The sequence below is a fragment of the Ovis canadensis genome, chromosome 14 (assembly GCF_042477335.2).
Source record: "Ovis canadensis isolate MfBH-ARS-UI-01 breed Bighorn chromosome 14, ARS-UI_OviCan_v2, whole genome shotgun sequence".
NCBI classification, from domain to species: Eukaryota; Metazoa; Chordata; class Mammalia; order Artiodactyla; family Bovidae; genus Ovis; species Ovis canadensis.
This window is the reverse complement of record NC_091258.1, coordinates 76,954,251-76,976,794: the sequence shown is the minus strand read 5'-3', so window position 1 is coordinate 76,976,794 and position 22,544 is coordinate 76,954,251. Positions and strand designations below refer to the sequence as shown.

At 50.6% G+C, this 22,544-nt stretch overlaps 1 protein-coding gene and 1 pseudogene across 1 annotated transcript; both read left to right on the top strand.

Moving 5' to 3' along the window:
- The first annotated feature begins 1,342 nt into the window (after positions 1-1,342).
- On the top strand, positions 1,343-21,913 carry LOC138419639 (leukocyte immunoglobulin-like receptor subfamily A member 6). The gene is made up of 14 exons (XM_069552484.1): positions 1,343-1,555; positions 1,657-1,692; positions 1,869-2,153; positions 2,407-2,703; positions 2,942-2,986; positions 4,185-4,306; positions 4,397-4,501; positions 15,217-15,355; positions 15,457-15,492; positions 15,674-15,958; positions 16,212-16,508; positions 19,884-20,015; positions 21,347-21,399; positions 21,478-21,913. The coding sequence occupies exons 1-14, from the start codon at positions 1,405-1,407 to the stop codon at positions 21,616-21,618; spliced, it is 2,124 nt and encodes a 707-aa protein (XP_069408585.1). The 5' UTR covers positions 1,343-1,404; the 3' UTR covers positions 21,619-21,913.
- LOC138419316 (leukocyte immunoglobulin-like receptor subfamily A member 5) lies at positions 8,571-12,603 on the top strand (annotated as a pseudogene).
- Positions 21,914-22,544: the final 631 nt, after the last annotated feature.

Below are 22,544 nucleotides of genomic sequence, written 5' to 3'. Positions count from 1 at the left end.
CTCATGGCCAAAAACAAGCAACCACCAAAACATACAATCAATACTGTAACAAATTCAATAAAGACCATTTTAAATGGTCCACATCAAGCAATATGTAAAAAAAAAAAAAAAAAGTACTGAAGAGGCAAGTGTTGGTAGAAAGGGAAAATTGCTTTGTAAGGCAAATGAGATCTTAGCTACCTGCTCAGAGGTCAAACACGCAGCCCCTGCATTGGATGGTGAGGTCCCAACCACTACACCACCAGGGACTCCCATGCAATCTTTCTTCAGAAGTTATCTTGCCCGTGTGATCAGCCTGAGGGATCCCCAAGGGAGGAGAGAGCTAGTCGCTCTTTAAGGACTTAATTCTTCATTCTTCGTTTTGTAAGGCCAGACCCCGTGGGCCATGATGGGACGCCCCTCCTCTCCCTCCTGCCGGCGGCGGAAGTCCCTAATGGAAGGAGCCTCTCGGATCCCGAGGACCAATGACAGCACACTTCACCAGCTAAAGCCACCCCAGCCACGCAGAAGGACCCGTCAGCCCACGACGCCTCTGCCTGGCGACCTAACCGAACCCCCGTCCATCTAGCCTGACCATCCCTCGCAAGGAACGTATAAAAACCACCCCCAACATGGTCCAGGCACGGACTTCCTCGACCTGGCTCATTCGGGTCCGGGAACCCCGCCCGGGAGCGTTTCGCCATTAAAAAGCCTGTTAGACACTCTTGGTGTCATGTTCTTTTACCTAACACTTTTAATCTAGGAAAAGAATATACAGGGTTGGCAAGACACGGTGGGCATTCAGTAGAGCGTAAATCAGCAGTTAGGTTAAACTGGCTAGTGATCTCATTTCTGTCATCACTCATAGGTCCTTCTAGGGTTAGGGAAAACCAGAATGGGTAAACAGGAAAGGGCAGAAGAGCTGCTTTCCTATGGACTCTGCAACGATCTCTCCAGCAAGGTCTGTTTTGGACAATTTCCATATACCATGCGATTGTAGCTTTGGGAAATATTCAGTACTCCCCCAGATTTGCATATAAAGAACTGGAATGCAGCATTAAGAGGCCAAGGCCCTTAATACACAGGAGATTTCAGAGCAATCCCCACAGCGGAATTTTTTCCCTCCTGTTTTTACACTGACAGTCTCTTACCCCTTGCATTATGTAAAGATTAAAATGCTGACACGGGGGTTGGGGAAGAAAGAGAGGAATCAGATTAGACCAGTGATAACCTGACGCAAGGGTGATTGGACTTGCCTGGGGGTGTGGCAGTTAAGAACCCACCTTGCAATGTAAGGGTTGTGGGTTCAGGAACTCAGATCCCACATGCCACATGACACAAGAAAGATCCCTCAGGCTGAAGCACAGATGATGAATGTCTTCTTAAGGGCGAATACCTCACCCAGAGGAAGTAGGGGGAAAGAGGATGCTGACTGCCTTTGTACTCAAGAGCGGGCCACAGCCTCACTTCCTAGAGGGCTTGTCTCTTACAACAAGTCCATTCAGCATTAGCGAGGCCACCGCTCAGCCTGAATGTGGGATCATGTCCATGGTTTTTCCCTCTCTACTCTGTCTTGGTCAGTCGGGGAGAGAGGGTTGGGTACAAATAGACGGATAAGCAGGGCAGGGCTGGTGATTCTTTAAGGCTGGGCTCTTCTCACTGGGTGTTTCTTTTCAGGGTTGTGTCTGAGCCAGAGCACTTGGGCACAGAAGGGTGAGTGTTCTGTGTAATACTCCTGAGGACACAGAAGGGTTTAAGCCAGGTATCAGGTCTCTTGGCCGCTGGAAAGAGGGGACTCAGACTTTAGAGCGGGGGCTGAAAGAGGGGGAGAAATAGAAGTATGGAGGGAGAAATGCTTGTGTGTTTATTACCTGTTCCCTGTGTTCTAGGAAATCTCCGCCCCCCTCGTATCACTGCTCTGCCTGGATCCACAGTTCCACCTAAGAGTCATGTGACCCTCCTGTGTCAAGGACCTGGACAAGCTGAGGGGTACAAGATATCAAAAGTGGGAAGTCCTGAGCCCACGGACAAAGAGGAACAGATCACGCCCAGGAAGACCAATACTTTGAGTATTGCAGAGATGACAATGGACAAGACGGGGCTGTACCACTGCTCCTATCAGAGAGGAGGCCGCTGGTCCCAGTTCAGTGACCCCCTGCAGCTGGTGATGACCGGTGAGGGGGACACAGAGGCAGCGAAGCCAGGACTGACCCCTCTGCTGAGGGAAGGACCAGGCTTTGGGGACAGGAAGCAGGAGCACAAAGCCTTGTCCTTGGGGAGGTCTCAGGGATGATGCCGAGAGACTTCCTCAAGGGGGAGGGGGGCAAGGAGGGGAGAGAGACCAGAGCCACATCTGCTCCCAGGGGACAAAAAGGGACAGTGCCTACGGGACCCTTCCCTTCATCCCTGAACTTCCTTCTTTCTCAGGAGCTTATCCCAAGCCCTCCCTCTCCAGCGTGGCTGGCACAGTGGCGGCTCCGGGGAAGAATGTGAAGTTGCAGTGTTTCTCCAAAATCACCCATGATGTATTTATCCTCACCAAAGATGGAGATCACATCACCCAGAACCAAAGCTCCGCCCCCCAGGACAGAGGGCACCAGACCATCTTCCTCTTGAATCCAGTCTCCTCCACGCAGGCGGGGACCTACAGATGCTACGGTGCCTTCCGCGACAACCCCTACGTGTGGTGTCAGCCCAGTGACCCACTGCAGCTTCAGGTCGAAGGTGAGGAAGAAGCCCAACCACCCACCTAACCCCCACCCTGGGGGCTGTCTCTGTGCGGTTAAAGCACTGGCTGGGGAAGGGGACAGCAGAGGCGGGGTGTGTGAGTGCCATCGGCCTAGACACGCATCTCTGAGGGACGGGCGGGGGACAGGCCATGTGGGTCCCTGGGACTCTGGGAGGTGAGACCCCGACTGGGCAGAAATAAGGAAGACCTCTCCCACTTCACCGCTGTTTCCAGGAACTACTGAGTCTCCCAGCAGCACACAGCACAGACGTTCAACTGGTGAGTGACTGAGTTTAGGTGGAAAACTGTAAAGAGTTTCTGTGCTCCCTTCTCTCTGGCCTGGAGTGTAACCGCATGGATGCAGATGCATATGTTATTTATTATATGTATGTACGTGTGTGTTAGTCTCTCAGTCGTGTCCAGCTCTCCACCCCATGGACTGTAGCCACCAGGCTCCTCCGTCCATGCGATTTCCCAGGCAAGAACACTGAAGGGGGTCGCCATTCCCTTCTCCAGAGGATCTTCCTGTCCCAGGGACTGAACCCTGGTCTCCTGCATTACAGCCAGATTCTTTACTGTTTGAGCTACAGGGAACTCCATGGATATATATGTATTTTATATATATATATATGTAACTATTATTAATATCATGTATGCTTTGCAGAAAATATTTATATAGACTATATTAATACATGTGTTATATCTATTTCATTTTTGTCAGAATAAAAATGTGTCACATAATGACTGGTTGGGAAAAGCAAGGTCACACAGTGTAACAGGATAAGACTGACCGAAGGGGCTAATGTTTTAGAAGATGGCTCAACAAGCAGATCCCTCATGGGTGTATTTCTAACCGACACTGGGATGAAATCAGAGGGGTGATCGTTGTAGAGAGCGCAGGACAGGCAGAGGAACCAGCCCTGGGCCAAGACCCAGAGGTAGAGACGTGCTCAGGAGCCTGCGGGTAACAGAGGCCAGCGTGTCTGCTGCGGGAACGGTCGAATCACAGGGGATACCGAGCGGGGAGCAGGCCGGGCTCCAGGCGGGGACTGGTAGCCTCCAGCGACCCAGTCCTGTCTTTCTGGACCCCAGAAGCCCCCGCCGGTATCAGCACAGCGCCTGTAATGACAGGAGGGAAAGAAAGGTGCTTAACTGCTTACCCCAAGAGGGTGGGCTGGTTGGGCTTCCCACCAGGTCCAGAGGTCTGCAGAAATCAACTTGGGTTTTAGGGCTCTTTAGCCGTGTGGACAGCTTCCCTGGTGGCTCAGTGGTAAAGAATCTGCCTGCCAAGCAGGAGACCCAGGTTCAATCCCCGGGTTAGTTGCAGGGCATGGCAACTCACTCAATACCCTCGCCTGGGAAATCCCAGGGACGGAGGAGCCCGGTGGACCACAGTCCGTGGGGTCCCAAGGACACAGCTGAGTGGCTAGTCAACAGCTGCAAACGGGAATCGGCCCTTCTACCTCTTCCCTCCCAGCGCCTGCCGCTTGGCACCCTTCTCTGGAGACTCAAGTCCGCCTGAGCCTGGCTGCCCTGCTTCTCCTGGCCATGGTCGTCCTGCTGGCTGAAGCCTGGTGCAGCCGGGGAGGGGGTCCCTCAGTGAAGTCAGATGAGCCCCCGCCCCAGTGGACTGACAAGCGCCGATGACCCTCCGCTGGCATCAAAGCACTGTGCCCACCTGTGGGGCAGAGGAGACAGGGCTCTGGCTGGGTCACCCACCCGACGCAGCAGGGTACTCGCTTCCTGTGGAACCTGAAACAGCGCACCAGAGGCAGCGTGGACGAGAGCAGCCCAGTGTGGATTCTCTTTCAGTCCAGAGAGCAGAGTCTAAACCTTGTCCCCAAGCCTGCACCACATGCTACTTTCCCGTGGGTGCTGGTGCCTTTCGAGCTTCTAGACTCTGCCTGTGTTCCCTGTCCTGTAGCCCCGTCCTCCAGACCCAGGAGGGGAGTGCCTCTTCTCCTCTCTGACCTCTGCTTCCTTCCTCCCTTCTTGCCTCACACACCCCCACCCTCCTGCTTCTCTCTTAACGAACACTTGTGGGGACTTCCCAGTGGTCCAGTGGTTCAGAATCTTCCCTGAGATGCAGGGGATGTGTGTTTGATGCCCAGTCAGGGAACTAAGATTTCACAGGCTGCAGAGCAGCTAAGCCTCTGAGCAGCAACCAAATGAATAAATAAATAAAATATAATTATATTTTTAAAAAAAACACGTGAGTACATTGGGCCCCCCCGAAAACCTCCGATAAGCCCCCCACACGAGACCCTTAATTTCACCACATCTGCAGTGTCCCTTTTGACATGGAGGTTCTGGGTAGCTTCGCAAAACTATAATTAGGGAGCTGCGCCTCACCCTGCCTCCTGGAGATCACTGAGTCTGATCTTTGAGCCAGAAATCCTTGCTTTTATGCACTGTCTCAGGAGAAGGCTATGGCACCCCACTCCAGTACTCCTGCCTGGAAATCCCATGGATGGAGGAGCCTGGTAGGCTGTAGTCCATGGGATCGCTGAGGGTTGGACACGACTGAGCGACTTCACTTTGACTTTGCACTTTCATGCATTGCAGAAGGAAATGGCAACCCACTCCAGTGTTCTTACCTGGAGAATCCCAGGGACGGGGGAGCCCGGTGGGCAGCCGTCTATGGGGTCGCACAGAGTCAGGCACGACTGAAGCGACTTAGCAGTAGTATGCACTGTCTCACAGGAGAGACTTTGAAACAAGCAGGTTTTTTGTTTTGCTTTAACGTTTAAGTCTTTATTGAATTTATTACAATTTTGCTTCTGTTTTACGTTTTGATTTTTGGGCCACGAGGCATGTTGGATTGTAGGTCCCTGACCAGGGATTGAACCCACAGCCTCTGCGTTGGGAGACAAAGCCTTAACCACTGGACTGCCAGGGAAGTACCTGGGAATAAATGTTTTAACACTCTTTTCAATTTAGAAGAGGACATGATTCAAACAGAGATGATGCTTAATAAACTTTGCTTATGGATAATGTGTAAATTCCTTAGAGTGGTTGTTCTTGCAGGGTTGGGAAATGGGTCTAGGGTAGAAATGCTGATTTTTTTTTCTTCAATATAGCCCTTGTGAAAGTGAAAGTCGCTAAGGCGTGTCCGACTCTTTGCAGAATTTAAAAATTATAGAAAGCAAGTATAAAAGCATGAACACTCATACTGGTTGGTTGGTTTGGGGATTTAAGTTACACAGGTGCTTGTGATGTTAGCAATCGTTCCTCTTTGGGTTTGGGGTTTGGTTTTTTGTTTCTGAGAACAAACAGCTTTCAAAGCATGAGACTTAAACAACAGAATCACAGAAAGGCTAACTCACCCCCTGTTACAGTTGAGCTGGTGAAGTAGTTTGGGGACTTCTTAGCTCCAAGCTGTTTAAGTACATAATAAATACCCTTGGACTTAAAACTGGGTGGAAACTGCACAGAAAAACAGAGACGCTAAGTGGTCACGTGCCCTTCAGTCTCACCTCCGCCCCAAGACTCGACTCAGAGCTCTCTGCCGCTGGCTGCTGTTCCCTCACCCAAGTCCCCTCCTTCTGCCCGCTCCTTACTTTCTCTCTGTGTCGGCACAGAGCTAACTTTCCTTGGGTGTTTTCTCTGAATGCCTTCTCAGAGTTGGCTAGGTGTCCCTGTCACATTCTAAATGACAGCTGAGTTCTGTAAAGCGGTAAGTACATGGGGAGCCATCTGCTGTCTTTGCAGGCACTCGGTTCTGCTCTCACAGGGCTTCCCAGGGAGCACTAGGGCTGAAGAAGCCCCCTGCCCGTGCAGGAGACCAGATTCAATCAAAAGACCCAGATTCACTCCCTAGGTCAAGCAGACTCCCTGGAGAAAGAACTGCCCGCCCATTCCAGTATTCTTGCCTGGGAATTCCCGTGGGCAGACAGGAGCCTGGTGGGGTGCATTCCACGGGTCAAAGGGTCATATATGTATACGAGCACAGATACAGGACAAAAGCAGGAGCGTTGGAGGATGACCCTATGAGCGATGATGTGTGACCATGTGAGCGAGGCCGCAGTCCTTTGAAACTTGGTTTGAAAAAGCAAAAGTGTGAATCTTAACTCATTTCATGGGTTACAAAATGCTAATTTTCTTTGTGTTTTTTTCAGTCATTTAAAAATCCTGAGGCCATGCAAAAACAGGCAATGGGTTTTAGATTGCTTCCCTGGTGGCTCAGAGGGTACAGCGTCTGTCTGCAATGCGGGAGACCTGGGTTTGATCCCTGGTTTGGGAAGATCCCCTGGAGAAGGAAATGGCAGCTCACTCCAGTATTCTTGCCTGGAGAACCCCACAGACGGAGGAGCCTGGTGGGCTGCAATCCATGGGGTCGCAAAGAGTCGGACACGACTGAGTGACTTCACTCTCACTTTTCAATCCTCTCTTACAATCTTTCCTCCAAACAGCTGAGTCCAAGTAACTGGAGAGCAAAGACAAGCTAAACAAAGCGTCCAGAGACGGTTCTCCTAGAAAGCAGTGATGGGGGTGTCCTCAGGATGCCCTTTCGATGCCCTGGATGGAGAGAAAGAGGTGGAAGGAAGGAGAGAAATGATGCAAAGATACAGGACATTAGATATTGACAGATAGTAGATAGGTAGGCGAAAAATGATGTATATAAATGATAGATAGGGACTTCCCTGGTGGTCCAGGGGCTAAGACTCCATGCTTCCAATGCAGGGGGCATGCATGGGTGAATCTCTGGCCGGGGGACTAAGATCCCACATGCCACAGGGCATGGCCAAAATTAAATAAATAAAATAGTCTATTTACAGGCTGTCTTACCGATAAAAATGGGGCGTCCCTTTGTGGTCCAGTAGCTGAGACTCTGCTCCCACATCAGGAGACCTGGGCTTCGTCTCTGGTCAGGGAACTAATCCCACCTGCAGCAGCTAAGAGTTCACCTGCTGCAAATGAAGACCCCGTGGGCCACAGCTAAGACCTGGTGCGGCCAGATAAACACACAAATAACTGGATATTTAAAATAAAAATAATAGATGATTGCTTGATAGACAGTAGATAATGAATACATGGCAGATAAATAGCAGAGAGATTATTAATACATGAATGACATCTAGATGTAGATACAAATAAGTGATTGCTGTTGCTGTTGTTTAGTCGCTAAGCCGTGTCTGACTGTTTTTGAGTCCACAGACTGTAGCCCACCAGGCTCCTCTGTCTATGGGATTCTCCAGGCAAGAACATTGCAGTGGGTTGCCATTTCCTGCTGCAGGAGATCTTCCCAACCCACGGATAGAACCCACGTCCTCTGCATTGCAGGCAGTACTTCATCACAAGCCACCATGGAAGGCCATAGATAGATGATAAAATTAGATGGATAAATGGTAGCTAGGTAGATGATAATAAATGATGGATAGATAATAAATGCATGATTGATGGATGATAGTTGATAAATAAGTAGACAATAAAATGACAGCTGATGATAGCTAGACGTGCATATGTGTGGTCTCCACAGTGTCAGAGGAGGGAAAGGCCTGTCTAACCTCTATGGACACGAGTGGGAGCAAACTCTGGGAGACAGTGATGGACAGGAAGCCTGGCATGCTGCAGCCCACGGGGTCTCACAGAGTCGGACACGACTGAGTGACTGAACTACAACCTCTTGCTCTGAGTTGGAACCTTCAGTCATCTCCTTAATCCTGAGGGAAGCCCTCCTGAGCCACGGGCCTCTGAAGTGTCAACTCCGACACCATGGTTCTCTCTGCCCAGCCATGACCCAGTATACCCACAGAGGAGAATTCAGATCAACATCTTCGTGGTGTCAGCTACGTCTATGCGCCCCACACCCAACCCAGGAGGAAGAGGGTGTGAACTGCCTTCACTACAGGGCTGAGAACAGAAAGCAACTGCACAGCTTCCTGTAAGTGTGGGTCACTCGACGGAGCAGTGTGTCCTTCATCAGAGGAGCGGGGCTGAGGCCGGTGGGCAGCCTGAACGCGGGGTCATGTCCGTGGTTCCTCCCTCGCTGCTCTGTCTTGGTCAGTCGGGGAGAGAGGGTTGGGTACAAATAGACAGCTAAGCAGGGCAGGGCTGGTGGTTCTTTAAGGCTGGGCTCTTCTCACCGGGTGTTTCTTTCCAGGGTTGTGTCTGAGCCAGAGCACTTGGGCACAGAAGGGTGAGTGTTGTGTGTGATACTCCTGAGGACCCAGTAGGGTTTAAGCCAGGTATCAGCTCTTTTGGCCACTGGAAAGAGGGAACTCAGACTTTAGAGCGGGGACTGTAAGAGGGGGAGAAATAGATGGGTGGAGGGAGAAACACTTGTGTGTCTATTACCTGTTCCCTGTGTTCTAGGAAATCTCCGCCCCCCTCGTATCACTGCTCTGCCTGGATCCACAGTTCCATGGAAGGGTCATGTGACCCTCCTGTGTCAAGGACCTAAACAAGCTGAGGGGTATCAAAATATCAAAACAAGATATCAAAAGTGGGAAGTCCTGAGCTCATGGACGAAGAGGAACAGATCCCGCCCAGGAAGACCAATCCTTTGAGGATCGCAGACATGACAACGGACCAGACAGGGCTGTACCACTGCTCCTATCAGAGAGGAGGCCACTGGTCCCGGTTCAGTGACCCCCTGCAGCTGGTGATGACCGGTGAGGGGGACACAGAGGCAGCGAAGGACTGACCCCTCTGCCGAGGGAAGGACCAGGCTTCAGGGACAGGAAGAAGGAGGACCAAGCCTTGTCCTTGGGGAGGTCTCAGGGATGATGCCGAGAGTCTTCCTCAAGGGGAGGGAGGCAAGGAGGGGAGAGAGACCAGAGCCACATCTGCTCCCAGGGGACAAAAAGGGACAGTGCCTACGTGACCCTTCCCTTCATCCCTGAACTTCCTTCTTTCTCAGGAGCTTATGAGAAGCCCTCCCTCTCCAGCGTGGCTGGCACAGTGGTGGCTCCAGGGGAGAATGTGAAGTTGCAGTGTTTCTCCAAAATCACCCATGATGTATTTATCCTCACCAAAGATGGAGATCACATCACCCAGAACCAAAGCTCCGCCCTCCAGGACAGGAGACACCGGACCATCTTCCTCTTGAGTCCAGTCTCCTCCACACAGGCGGGGACCTACAGATGCTATGGTGCCTTCCGCGACAACCCCTACGTGTGGTCCCAGCCCAGTGACCCACTGCAGCTTCAGGTCGAAGGTGGGGAAGAAGCCCAGCCCACCCGCCTGATCCCCTCCCTGGGGGCTGACTCTGTGCGGTTAAAGCACTGGCTGGGGAAGGGGACTGCAAGAGGCGGGGTGTGTGACTGCCATCGGCTTAAACACGCATCTCTGAGGGACAGGCGGGGGACAGGCCGTGTAGGTCCCTGGGACTCTGGAGGTGAGACCCCGACTGGGCAGAAATAAGGAAGACCTCTCCCACTTCACTGCTGTTTCCAGGAACTACTGAGTCTCCCAGCAGCACACAGCCCAGACGCTCAACTGGTGAGTGACTGAGTTTAGGTGGAAAACTGAAAAGAGCCTCTGTGGTCGCTTCTCTCTGATGTGGAGTGTTAACCGCATGGATGCAGATGTATATGTTATATATTATATGTATGTACGTGCGTGTTAGTCTCTCAGTCGTGTCCAGCTCTCCACCCCATGGACTGTAGCCACCAGGCTCCTCCGTCCATGCGATTTCCCAGGCAAGAACACTGGAGGGGGTTGACATTCCCTTCTCCAGAGGATCTTCCTGACCCAGGGACTGAACGCTGGTCTCCTGCATTGCAGCCAGATTCTTTACTGTTTGAGCTACAGGGAACTCCATGGATATATATGTATTTTATATATATATGTAACTATTGTTAAATATCATGTATGCTTTGCAGAAAATATTTGTATAGACTATATTAGTATGTGTGTTATATGTGTTTCGTTTTTGTCAGAATAAAAATGTGTCACATAATGACTGGTTGGGAAAAGCAAGGTCACACAGTGTAACAGAATAAGAATGACAGAAGGGGGCTAGTGTTTTAGAAGATGGCTCAACAAGCAGATCCCTCATGGGTGTATTTCTAACAGACACTGGGATGAAATCAGAGGAAGGATCCTTGTAGAGAGTGCAGGACAGGCAGAGGAATCAGCCCTGGGCCAAGACCCAGAGGTAGAGACACGCTCAGGAGCCCGGGGGTAACAGAGGCCAGCGTGTCTGCTGCGGGAACGGTCAAATCACAAGGGATACTGAGCGAGGAGCACGCTGGGCTCAGGGCGGGGACTGCCAGCCTCCAGCGACCCAGTCCTGTCTTTCTTGACCCCAGAAGCCCCCGCCGGTATCAGCACAGCGCCTGTAATGACAGGACGAAAGAAAGGTGCTTAACTGCTTACCCCGAGGGGGTGGGCTGGGCGGGCTTCCCACCAGGTCCAGAGGTCTGCAGAAATCAACTTGGGTTTTAGGGCCCTTTAGCCATGTGGACGGCTTCCCTGGTGGCTCAGTGGTAAAGAATCTGCCTGCCAAGCAGGAGACCCAGGTTCAATCCCCGGGTCAGGAAGACGCCCTGGGGAAGGGCATGGCAACTCACTCAATACCCTTGCCTGGGAAATCCCAGGGACGGAGGAGCCCAGTGGGCCACAGTCCATGGAGTCCCAGGACACAGCTGAGTGACTAGTCAACAGCTGCAAACGGGAATCGGCCCTTCTACCTCTTCCCTCCCAGCGCCTGCTGCTTGGCACCCTTCTCTGGAGACTCAAGTCCGCCTGAGCCTGGCTGCCCTGCTTCTCCTGGCCATGGTCGTCCTGCTGGCTGAAGCCTGGTGCAGCCGGGGAGGGGGTCCCTCAGTGAAGTCAGATGAGCCCCCGCCCCAGTGGACTGACAAGCGCCGATGACCCTCTGCTGGCATCAAAGCACTGTGCCCACCTGTGGGGCAGAGGAGACAGGGCTCTGGCTGGGTCACCCACCCGACGCAGCAGGGTACTCGCTTCCTGTGGAACCTGAAACAGCGCACCAGAGGCAGCGTGGACGAGAGCAGCCCAGTGTGGATTCTCTTTCAGTCCAGAGAGCAGAGTCTAAACCTTGTCCCCAAGCCTGCACCACATGCTACTTTCCCATGGGTGCTGGGGCCTTTCGAGCTTCCAGACTCTGCCTGTGTTCCCTGTCCTGTAGCTCCGTCCTCCAGACCCAGGAGGGGAGCGCCTCTTCTCCTCTCTGACCTCTGCTTCCTTCCTCCCTTCTTGCCTCACACACCCCCACCCTCCTACTTCCCTCTTAACAAACACTTGTGGGGACCAGCTGGTGGTCCAGTGATTAAGAATCCACCCAGCAATGCAGGGGATGTGTGTTTGGTGCCTGGTCAGGGAACTAAGATTTCACAGGCTGCAGAGCAGCTAAGCCTCTGAGCAGCAACCAAATGAATAAATAAATAAAAATAAAATCGTGCTTAAAAAAAGAACACGTGACTACGTTGCCCCCCCCATGACAACCTGCAATAAGCCCCCACCCAAGACCCTTAATTTTACTACATCTACAGTATCCTTTCTGACATGGAGGTTCTGGGTAGCGTTGCAACACTGTAATTAGGGGCTATTCCTCACCCTGCCTCCTGGAGATCACTGAGTCTGATCTTTGAGCCAGAAATCCTTGTTTTTATGCACTGTCTCACAGAAGAGACTCGGAAATAAGGACGGGTTTTTGTTTTGCTCTAATATGTAAGTCTTTATTGAATTTGTTACAATTTTGCTTCTGTTTTAAGTTTTGGTTTTTTGGGCCACGAGGCATGTTGGATTGTAGGTCCCAGACCAGGGGTTGAACTCACACCCCTCGCATTGAGAGGCAAAGTCTTAACCACTGGACTGCCAGGGAAGTACCTGGGAATAAATGTTTTAACACTCTTTTCAATTTAAAAGAGGACATGATTCAAACAGAGATGATACTTAATAAATTTTGCTTATGTGTAATGTATAAATTCCTTAGTGTGGTTGTTCTTACGGGGTGGGAAATGGGTCTAGGGTAGAAATGCTTAATTTTTTTTCTTTTTTTCTTCAATATAGCCCTTGTGAAAGTGAAAGTCACTCAGGCAAGTCTGACTCTTTGCGGAATTTAAAAATTATAGAAAGCAAGTATAAAAGCATGAACATTCATACTGGTTGGTTGGTTTGGGAATTTAAGTTACACAGATGCTTGCGATGTTAGCAATTGTTCCTCTTTGGGTTTGGGGTTTTGTCTTTTTGTTTCTGAGAAGAAACAGCTTTCAAAGCATGAGACTAAAACAACAATCACAGAAAGGCTAACTCACCCCCTGCTACAGCTGAGCTGGTGAAATAGTCTGGGGACCTCTTAGCTCCGAGCTGTTTAAGTAAATAATGCATACCCTTGGACTTAAGCCTGCATGGAAACCACACAGAAAAACAGAGACACTAAGTGGTCACATGCCCTTCAGTCTCACCTCCGCCCCAAGACTCAACTCAGAGCTCTCTGCCACTGGCTGCTGTTCCCACCCAAGTCCCCTCCTTCTGCCCGCTCCTTGCTTTCTCTCTGTGTCGGCACAGAGCTAACTTTCCTTGGGTGTTTTCTCTGAATGCCTTCTCAGAGTCAGCTAGGTGTCCCTGTCATGTTCTAAATGACAGCTGAGTTCTGTAAAGCGGTAAGTACATGGTGAGCCATTTGCTGTCTTTGCAAGCAGTTGGTTCTGCTCTCATAGGGCTTCCCAGGGAGCACTAGGCCTGAAGAAGCCCCCTGCCCGTGCAGGAGACGGAAAAGACCCAGATTCCCTCTCTAGGTCAAGAAGACTCCCTGGAGAAAGAACTGCCCACCCACTCCAGTATTCTTGCCTGGGAATTCCCGTGGACAGAGAGGAGCCTGTGGGGTGCAGTCCACGGGTCAGACAAAGATCAGACCTGGCTGAGCACAGATACAGCGCAAAAGCAGGAGCAATGATGTGTGACCATATGAGCGAGGCCACAGTCCTTTGAAACTTGGTTTGAAAAAGCAGAAGTGGATTTTAAATCATTTTTATGGGTTACAAAATGCTGATTTTCTTTGGGTTTTTTTCAGTCATTTAAAAATCCTGAGGCCATGCAAAAACAGACAGTGGGTTTTAGAATTCAATGATCCTCTCTTAGAATCTTTCCTCCAAACAGCTGAGTCCAAGTAACTGGAGAGCAAAGATAAGCTAAACAAAGCGTCTGGAGATGGTTCTCCTAGAAAGCAGTGATGGGGGTGTTCTCAGGATTCCCTTTCGATGCCCTGGATGGAGGGTAAGAGGTGGGAGGAGGGACAGAAATGATACAAAGATAGAGGACATTAGATATTGACAGAGAGATAGATAAGTAAGTGAAAATGATATATATAAAGGATAGATAGGGACTTCCCTGGTGGTCCAGGGGCTAAGACTCCATGCTTCCAGTGCAGGGGGCATGGGTTCAATCCCTGGCCGAGGGTAAGATCCCACATGCCACAGGGCATGGCCAAAATTAAATAAATAAAATAGTCTACTTACCGGCTGTCTTACAAATAAAAATGGGGCATTCCTTCGTGGTCCAGTAGCTGAGACTCTGCTCCCACATCAGGAGACCTGGGCTGGTCTCTGGTCAGGGAACTGGATCCCACCTGCGGCAGCTAAGAGTTCACCTGCTGCAAATGAAGACCCCGTGGGCCACAGCTAAGACCTGGTGCGGCCAGAGAGACACACAAATAACTGGATATTTAAAATACAAATAATAGATAATTGCTTGATAGACAGTAGAGAATGAATAGATGGCAGAAAGATAACAAACAGATTATTAATACATAAATGACATCTAGATGTACATATAAATAAGTGATTGCTGTTGCTGTTGTTTAGTCGCTAAGCCGTGTCTGACTGTTTTCGAGTCCACAGACTGTAGCCCACCAGGCTCCTCTGCCGATGGGATTCTCTAGGCAAGAACACTGGAGTGGGTTGCCATTTCCTGCTGCAGATCTTCCTGGCCCGCAGATAGAACCCATGTCCTCTGCATTGCAGGCAATACTTCATCACAAGCCACCACGGAAGGCCATAGATAGATGATAGAATTAGATGAATAAATGGTAGCTAGGTAGATGATAGTGAATGATGGATAGATAATAAAGGCATGATTGATGGTTGATAGTTGATAAACAAGTAGACAATAAAATGACAGCTGATGATAGCTAGATGTGGATATGTGTGGTCTCCACAGTGTCAGAGGAGGGAAAGGCCTGTCTAACCTCTATGGACACGAGTGGGAGCAAACTCTGGGAGACAGTGATGGACAGGAAGCCTGGCGTGCTCAGCCCATGGGGTCTCACAGAGTCGGACATGACTGGGCAGCTGAACAACAACCTCTTGCTCTGAGTTGGAACCTTTGGTCCTTACCTCAGTTCTGAGGAAAGCCCTCCTGAGCCACAGGCCTCTGAAGTTTTAACACTGACACCATGGTTCTCTCCACCCAGCCATGACCCAGTAAACTCACAGAGAATTCAGATCAATGTCTTCGTGGTGTCAGCTACGTCTATATGCCCCACTCCCGACCCAGGAGGAAGAGGGTGTGAACTGCCTTCACTACAGGGCTGAGAACAGAAAGCAACTGCACAGCTTCCTGTAAGTGTGGGTCACTCGACGGAGCAGTGTGTCCTTCATCAGAGGAGCGGGGCTGAGGCTGGTGGGCAGCCTGAACGTGGGGTCATGTCCGTGGTTACTACCTCGCTGCTCTGTCTTGGTCAGTCGGGGAGAGAGGGTTGGGTACAAATAGACAGCTAAGCAGGGCAGGGCTGGTGGTTCTTTAAGGCTGGGCTCTTCTCACCGGGTGTTTCTTTCCAGGGTTGTGTCTGAGCCAGAGCACTTGGGCACAGAAGGGTGAGTGTTCTGTGTGATACTCCTGAGGACTCAGCAGGGTCTAGCCAGGTATCAGCTCTCTTGGCCGCTGGAAAGAGGGGACTCAGACTTTAGAGCGGGAGCTGTAAGAGGGGGAGAAATAGACTGGTGGAGGGAGAAATAGAAACGCTTGTGTGTCTATTACCTGTTCCCTGTGTTCTAGGAAATCTCCGCCCCCCTCGTATCACAGCTCTGCCTGGATTCACAGTTCCATGCAAGGGTCATGTGACCCTCCTGTGTCAAGGACCTGGACAAGCTGAGGGGTACGAGATCTCAAAAGTGGGAAGTCCTGAGCCCACGGACAAAGAGGAACAGATCACGCCCAGGAAGACCAACACTTTGAATATCACAGAGATTACAACAGACAAGACAGGGCTGTACCACTGCTCCTATCAACGAGAAGGCCGCTGGTCCCAGTTCAGTGACCCCCTGCAGCTGGTGATGACCGGTGAGGGGGACACAGAGGCAGCGGAGCCAGGACTGATCCCTCTGCCAAGGGAAGGACCAGGCTTCGGGGACAGGAAGCAGGAGGACCAAGCCTTGTCCTTGGGGAGGTCTCAAGGATGATGCCGAGAGTCTTCCTCAAGGGGGACGGGGGCAAGGAGGGGAGAGAGGCCAGAGCCATGTCTGCTCCCAGGGGACAAAAAGGGACAGGGCCTACGTGACCCTTCCCTTCATCGCTGAACTTCCTTCTTTCTCAGGAGCTTATGAGAAGCCCTCCCTCTCCAGCCTGGCTGGCACAGTGGCGGCTCCGGGGGAGAATGTGAAGTTGCAGTGTTTCTCCAAAATCAACCATGATGTATTTATCCTCACCAAAGATGGAGATCACATCACCCAGAACCAAAGCTCCGCCCTCCAGGACAGGAGACACCGGACCATCTTCCTCTTGAGTCCAGTCTCCTCCACACAGGCGGGGACCTACAGATGCTACGGTGCCTTCCGCGACAACCCCTACGTGTGGTCTCACCCCAGTGACCCACTGCAGCTTCAGGTCGAAGGTGAGGAAGAAGCCCAGTCCACCCACCTGACTCCTGCCCTGGGGGCTGACTCTGTGCAGTTAAAGCACTGGCTGGGGAAGGGGACTGCAAGAGGCGGGGTGTGTGTGTGCCATCGCTTAGACACACATCTCTGAGGGACGGGCGGGGACGGGCCATGTGGGTCCCTGGGACTCTGGGAGGCGAGACCCCGACTGGGCGGAAATAAGGAAGACCTCTCCCACTTCACCTCTGTGTTCAGGAAGCAGCACACAGCACAGACGTTCAACTGGTGAGTGACTGAGTTTAGGTGGAAAACTGAAAAGAGATTCTATATTCCCTTCTCTCTGACCTGGAGTGGAACGGGGCTTACTGCAGACAGGGCCAGCTTTTTAAGAAGGCTTCTGATGTCTTGGGGCATGGAGAACACAGATATCGCAGGTAGGGCTGACCTCCCTAAGGGAAATAAGATTAGACAGTCTACCCATTGCGGATAAAGCCAACAGGATCCATAGATACCATTTATCAGTGACCCATAATTGACGGTATTCTAAAATTCATTTATCAATGATCCATAATTGACAATATTCTGGACTTCCCAGGGCGCTCAGACAGTAAAGCACCTGCCTACAATGTGGGACACCCGGTTTAATTCCCTGGGTGGAGAAGATCCCCTGGAGAAGGAAATGGCAACCCACTCCAGCACTCTTGCCTCGAACCTCCCACGGACGGAGGAGCCTGGTGGGCTACAGTCCATGGGGTCGCTAAGAGTCGGACACTATGGAGGGACTTCACTTTCACTTTCACCTTCCACATAGCTCTGCTCCCAGAAGGGTTAGCTCTCAATATTAGCTCAGAATAATCCAGACGATCAGATAACCTTGTTTTCTGGGGACTTCATCCCTAAACTGCACTGAGAACACACAGATTATGAGAGCTGTTCCTACAACAAGTTCCCTGTCAATGTCTCTCCCCTCCTCTGAGCCTCATTTCCTTCAGGGATGTGGACGCAAACTCTGTACAGGATTAAGGCCTGTTGGGTAAAGGCCTTCTGTGGTTGTGACCACTGCCACTTCTTTCTTACGTCTTGAGAAGAATTTAGTATGAACTTAGGTGAAGGCAATGGCACCCCACTCCAGTCCTCTTGCCTGGAAAATCCCATGGATGGAGGAGCCTGGTGGGCTGCAGTCCATGGGGTCGCTAAGAGTCGGACATGACTGAGTGATTTCACTTTCACTTTTCACTTTCATGCACTGGAGAAGGAAATGGCAACCCACTCCTGTGTTCTTGCCTGGAGAATCCCAGGGACGGGGGAGCCTGGTGGGCTGCTGTCTGTGGGGTCACACTGAGTCAGACATGACTGAAGCCACTTGGCAGCAGCAGCATGGACTTGCTTCCTGTCCCAAGACGTGTCTCAGAGTCTGTACCGTGTGTGTGTGTGTGTGTGTGTGCACGTGCATGCCTGTGTGTATTGGGGGTCGGGGGGGGGGGCATTCATAGGCAGATGCCTATGAGGAGCTTCCAAAGCTGGAGGGGTCCTCAAGAGGAGGAGTTTGCTCCTGGACTCCTTGCTCCAGAGTTGACCATGCCCTCCTAGAGGTTAGACAAGGGCAAGAGAAAGCGAGGAGAAAGAAAAGTCCAAGAGAAAAGGTGCCCCTGTTCTCAGGACTTTCTCAGAGAGTAATAATAGTCTGCTTTGAAATGGGCGTCCCCTATTTCAAAGTCAGACGGGGCACAAGGCCGAGGGCTCGAGGGCTGTGGGCTCGAGGGCCATGGGGAGAGAGAGAGAGAGAGGATCCGAGGGAATGGGGTTTCACTCAACATTGTAACCGATGGATGAAAAGCGGGCCAGTGTGTGGATGTCAGTCCAGAAAAGCAAGTGGAGAGTCCTATCCCGGAGCTCGTCTCAGTTTCTTGGCAAAGAGAGGGGACCACCGGAGGTGGGCTTGGGAGAGGAGCCCACCCAGCTGCGGTGGGTCTTCCCTCCCAGGTTTCAGCACCAGGCAAGTGCAGAGAAAAAGAGGGTAAGCCGGGCAGTCAGGCAAGAAAAGGAAATTTATTAGAGGGAAAAGAGGGGTGACTGGCTCTTAAGGAGAACCAGCCTCCTCCCTTTCTGAAGGAGTCCTTCTTATACCCCACCAATGAAAAATTCTCTGAAGGGATGGTCAAGTAGCCGGAGGTCTGGAATCTGGTGGTCTCACAGCCTTGAGAAGATGGGAGCCAGTGAGATAACAGGGTGCTGTATATGCAATTTGGTCGGTCTCACGGATCGCCGTGAGACTTTATTCTTTGTGAGGTTGACATAATGAGCTACCTTATCAGTGAGACCCCATGTGGACCCTATCACCTATGAGATGGATAGAACCTTGATTGGAAAACGGGGCGGGGCGGGTGGGATGGGGGTGTGAAACGTGCTCTATCCACCTCACAGCCTATTTGTTTTTTAAAACATATATTTTTTTCCTGTATTGGAATCTTGCCAACACAGAAAGAATTCTTTTTGTTGTCTGTGGTTGCTTTTGTGTAGTGAAATGCGTACTTTTCCTACACATTTCCATATGATGGCTCAAGTCAGTTCTTGGAATGAGCCCTCCCCTGAGCTTGGCTAACGCCATATTCTTGATTCACCACCGCTGGCTCTTTTCTGAGCTGTGCTTTCTCTTTGCCAGCGGTCAGTAAATATTTCCTGTAATAGGCCAGTTACTCAGTGGGCAGATAGCTGGTCTCTTTCTCAACTGCTCAGCTCTGACCCTGTGCACAAAAGCAGCCACAGACGAGAGGCAGAAGCAAGCGAGCCGAGGTCGAGCTCTGAGGAAACGATAGATACAGGCGCTGAAGCTTGAACTTCAGTTCGTTTGCACTTGTCACAGATTTTATTCTTTCTTTATTATTTTTTTTTTGGATTACAGTTTAAAAATGTAAGTCTGTTCTGAGTTCGAGGGCCACAGGGAAACACAGGTGGGCGGAGGTCTGATCCGTGTGCCGTCCAGTGCTGGTCCCTATAAGGATACAAATTTCCATTTCCCAGTGGCTTCTCTTTTAAATCTTTATTGGATTTGTTACAATGCTGCTTCTGTTTTATGTTTTTTTTGGGGGGTGGCCACGAGGCATGTGGGATCCTAGCTCCTCCATCAGGGATGGGACCAGCACCCCGTGCATTGAAGGCAAAGTCTTCACCACTGGGCCTCTAAAGACGTCCCTCCAAGAGCTTTGTTATCTATGACTTCATGGAGCAAGCAAACGAGGCGGTCAAAGCTCATTCCTCTTTTCTAAGAATCAGGGTCAGCAATTCTGAGCTTGGGGATTGTGGTGGGGTTTGAGGAAATACTCAGCAGCCGCGCTGCATGTGAAGGTTCTTTACACGGGGCGCCTGCTCCGGCACTGTGTTCTCTTTTGCAGCCCCGTCTGGCGACTTAGCCTCCCGAGGCAGACCCCTAGGTATCTGGATCGGTGTCCCGGTGGCCGTGGGTCTCCTGCTCCTAGTCTTCCTCATCTTCCTTATCCTCTACTGTCTGCGCAAAGCCAAAAGCAGTAGGTCCTTGAGAGCAGGAGGGGAAGCCTGTGTAGAGATCCCTGGGACGCAAATCCCACTGGGGAAACGCGGCGGGGCATTTGCTGGGGGAGGGGGAGGGGCTGAGGGGTCCAGAAGCAATGAGGGGAGGGCTGTTTTGCTGGTTCACGCTGTGATTGTGGTAACTGCCTTCCAGAAGGCAGGGCTGGGGGGAATCTACAGCCACGCTCCCGAAGACATGACCCTCTCTTTGTTTTGTTCATGAGATTGTTGTTGTTGTTTTTGCAGTGTCATTTTTCATTATCAAAGATGAAAAAATGAGAAAATTCAATCGGGAAAGATGAGATGTAAACACTCGCTTAAGCTGCTAGTGGAAGGATACACGGATTCACAAACCTAGTCACCAAGGCATTATTTACAATATTACAAAACAATGTCATAAAACAATATATAAAACATAAAACAATAACCCATATACCAAAACAGTGTCATAAAACAGAGCATATAAACCATGCACGATGCTACAACTAACGTAGCCATTTAAAATATTGTTTAGGAAACACCTCTAGTGACAAAGAGAAATATTGAGGCTATAATGTTGTCTGTTAAAATTACAGATACAGAGAGAAAACTAGCAGTGACTAACGGGGAGGGGAGGGGCAGTTAAGGGGTAGGGGATTAAGAGGTACAAACTAGTAGGTATAAAATAATCTACAAGGATGGGACTTCCCTGGTGGACCAGTGGCTAAGACGCCACATTCCCAATACAGGGGGCACAGGTTTGATCCCTGGTCAAGGAACTAGATCCCACATGCCACAACTAGGGGGAAAAAAAAAAGATCCCAAATGCCCCAACAACAAAATGGGGAATGTAGCAATATTTTATAATAACTATATATGGAGTTTAACCTTTTAAAACTGTAAATCATTATACTGTAAACCTGTAACTTATATTGTATATTCAACAGTATTTCAGTTTTTTAAGAAATGACCCTCTCTTTGTCTGTTCGAGCTGCTGTAACAGAACGCCATAGACCAGGTGCTTCAAACATCCAGCATTCATTTCTGACAATTCTGGAGGCTGGGAGGTCTGAGATGTAGGTGCTAGGATTCAGCTCCCGGTGAGGGTTCTCTTGCAGATGGTCACCTCTCCTGGCAGATAGAGCGAGCTAGAGCTCTGGCTGAACATGAGAATCCCACCCTCAGGACCCCATCAAAACCTCAGTTTCTCCCAGGGGCACCGTCTCCAAACAGCATCACGTTCAGGTCCCCACTGCAGCAGATGAATCTGGGGGGAAGGGGAGTGGGGACACAGATACATGGTCCACAACAACCTCCCCTTTCCCTCTAGATGCTGCAAGGAAAGAGAGACAGCCAGAGGCAGCTGGCCGGGCGAATGGACAGGTAAGGGCTTCCTCCTCTAGACTGTCCCTTGGACCCCCGTGTGGCACCCCCGTCTCATATTCTCCCTTCCTTCCTCAGGTTTCTGAAGCTGCAGACCCTCAGGAGGTCACCTATTCCCAGGTGACCTGCCGTGTCCCCCACCAGGGGACAGCTGGGGCCCCGTCCAGGGAGCCCAGACAGACCCAGAGCAGCGAGTATGTGACGCTGGCCTTCAGATAAGCCAGGCACCAGGGCCAGCACTTCATCTGGGCGGCAGAACTCACAGCTACCGCTGGTAGCTCCCTCCTCTAGAACTGAGGCTCCAAGCCTGACAGCCTGGTTGAGGGAGCCTCAGAAGGTCCTGCTGCCCCCACACACACACCCAGAAATCTAGAGACCTCAGCAACATGCGCCAGTCAGTCCCAGAGTCTCTAATTGCCCAGGGGTCCCTGAGACCAGCTGAAGTCATCAGAAGAGTGACAGGGTAATATTTTGTAAGTTTTCATTATTCATTAATTAAATGTTGTTTAGTTTCTATCATGTCTGACTCTTGGCAACCCCGTGGACTGCAGCACGCCAGACTCCCCTGTCCTTCACTGTCTCCCGAAGTTTTCTCAGATTCATGTCCATTGAGTCGGTGATGCCATCCAACCATCTCAATCTCTGTCGTCCCCTTCTCCTCCTGCCCTCAATCATTCCCAGCATCACAGTCTTTTCCGTTGAGTCGGCTCCTCCCATCAGGTGGCCAAAGTATTGGAACTTCAGCTTCAGCATCAGTCCTGCCAGTGAATATTCGGGATTGATTTTCTTTTGCCATGACAAGGCTGTGATCCATGAAAGGGATTAATTAAGTAAGTGTACTTAAATCCTCTTGGGTACCAGGTTTTATGTTACAGCTTTCTGAAAACAAAAGCTGAGAATGTTCATATAAGAAATACTAAAGGAAGTTCTTTAAGTGAAGAAAAAAATATACCAGATGAAAATTTGAATCTATATAAAGGAATGAGAAAGGGCTGAACATTGGCTTTTAAGGAATCTATCAAGAGTCTTGAGTGACTGATAGGAAATTCTGATAGTTTTTTACCTTTTCTCTAAAAGTCTCCACTTAGAGGCTACTGGGTGCCAATTAACTGAAGGTCCATGAAAATAACTTTGAAACCGGGTTT

Coding starts and splice junctions, on each gene's coding strand:
- LOC138419639 (XM_069552484.1), top strand. CDS start 1,405: ATGCTGACTGCCTTTGTACTCAAGAGCGGGCCACAGCCTCACTTCCTA. Junction 15,356..15,456: donor TACCTCGCTGCTCTGTCTTG/GTCAGTCGGGGA, acceptor GTTTCTTTCCAG/GGTTGTGTCTGAGCCAGAGC. Junction 15,959..16,211: donor CCTGCAGCTGGTGATGACCG/GTGAGGGGGACA, acceptor CTTCTTTCTCAG/GAGCTTATGAGAAGCCCTCC.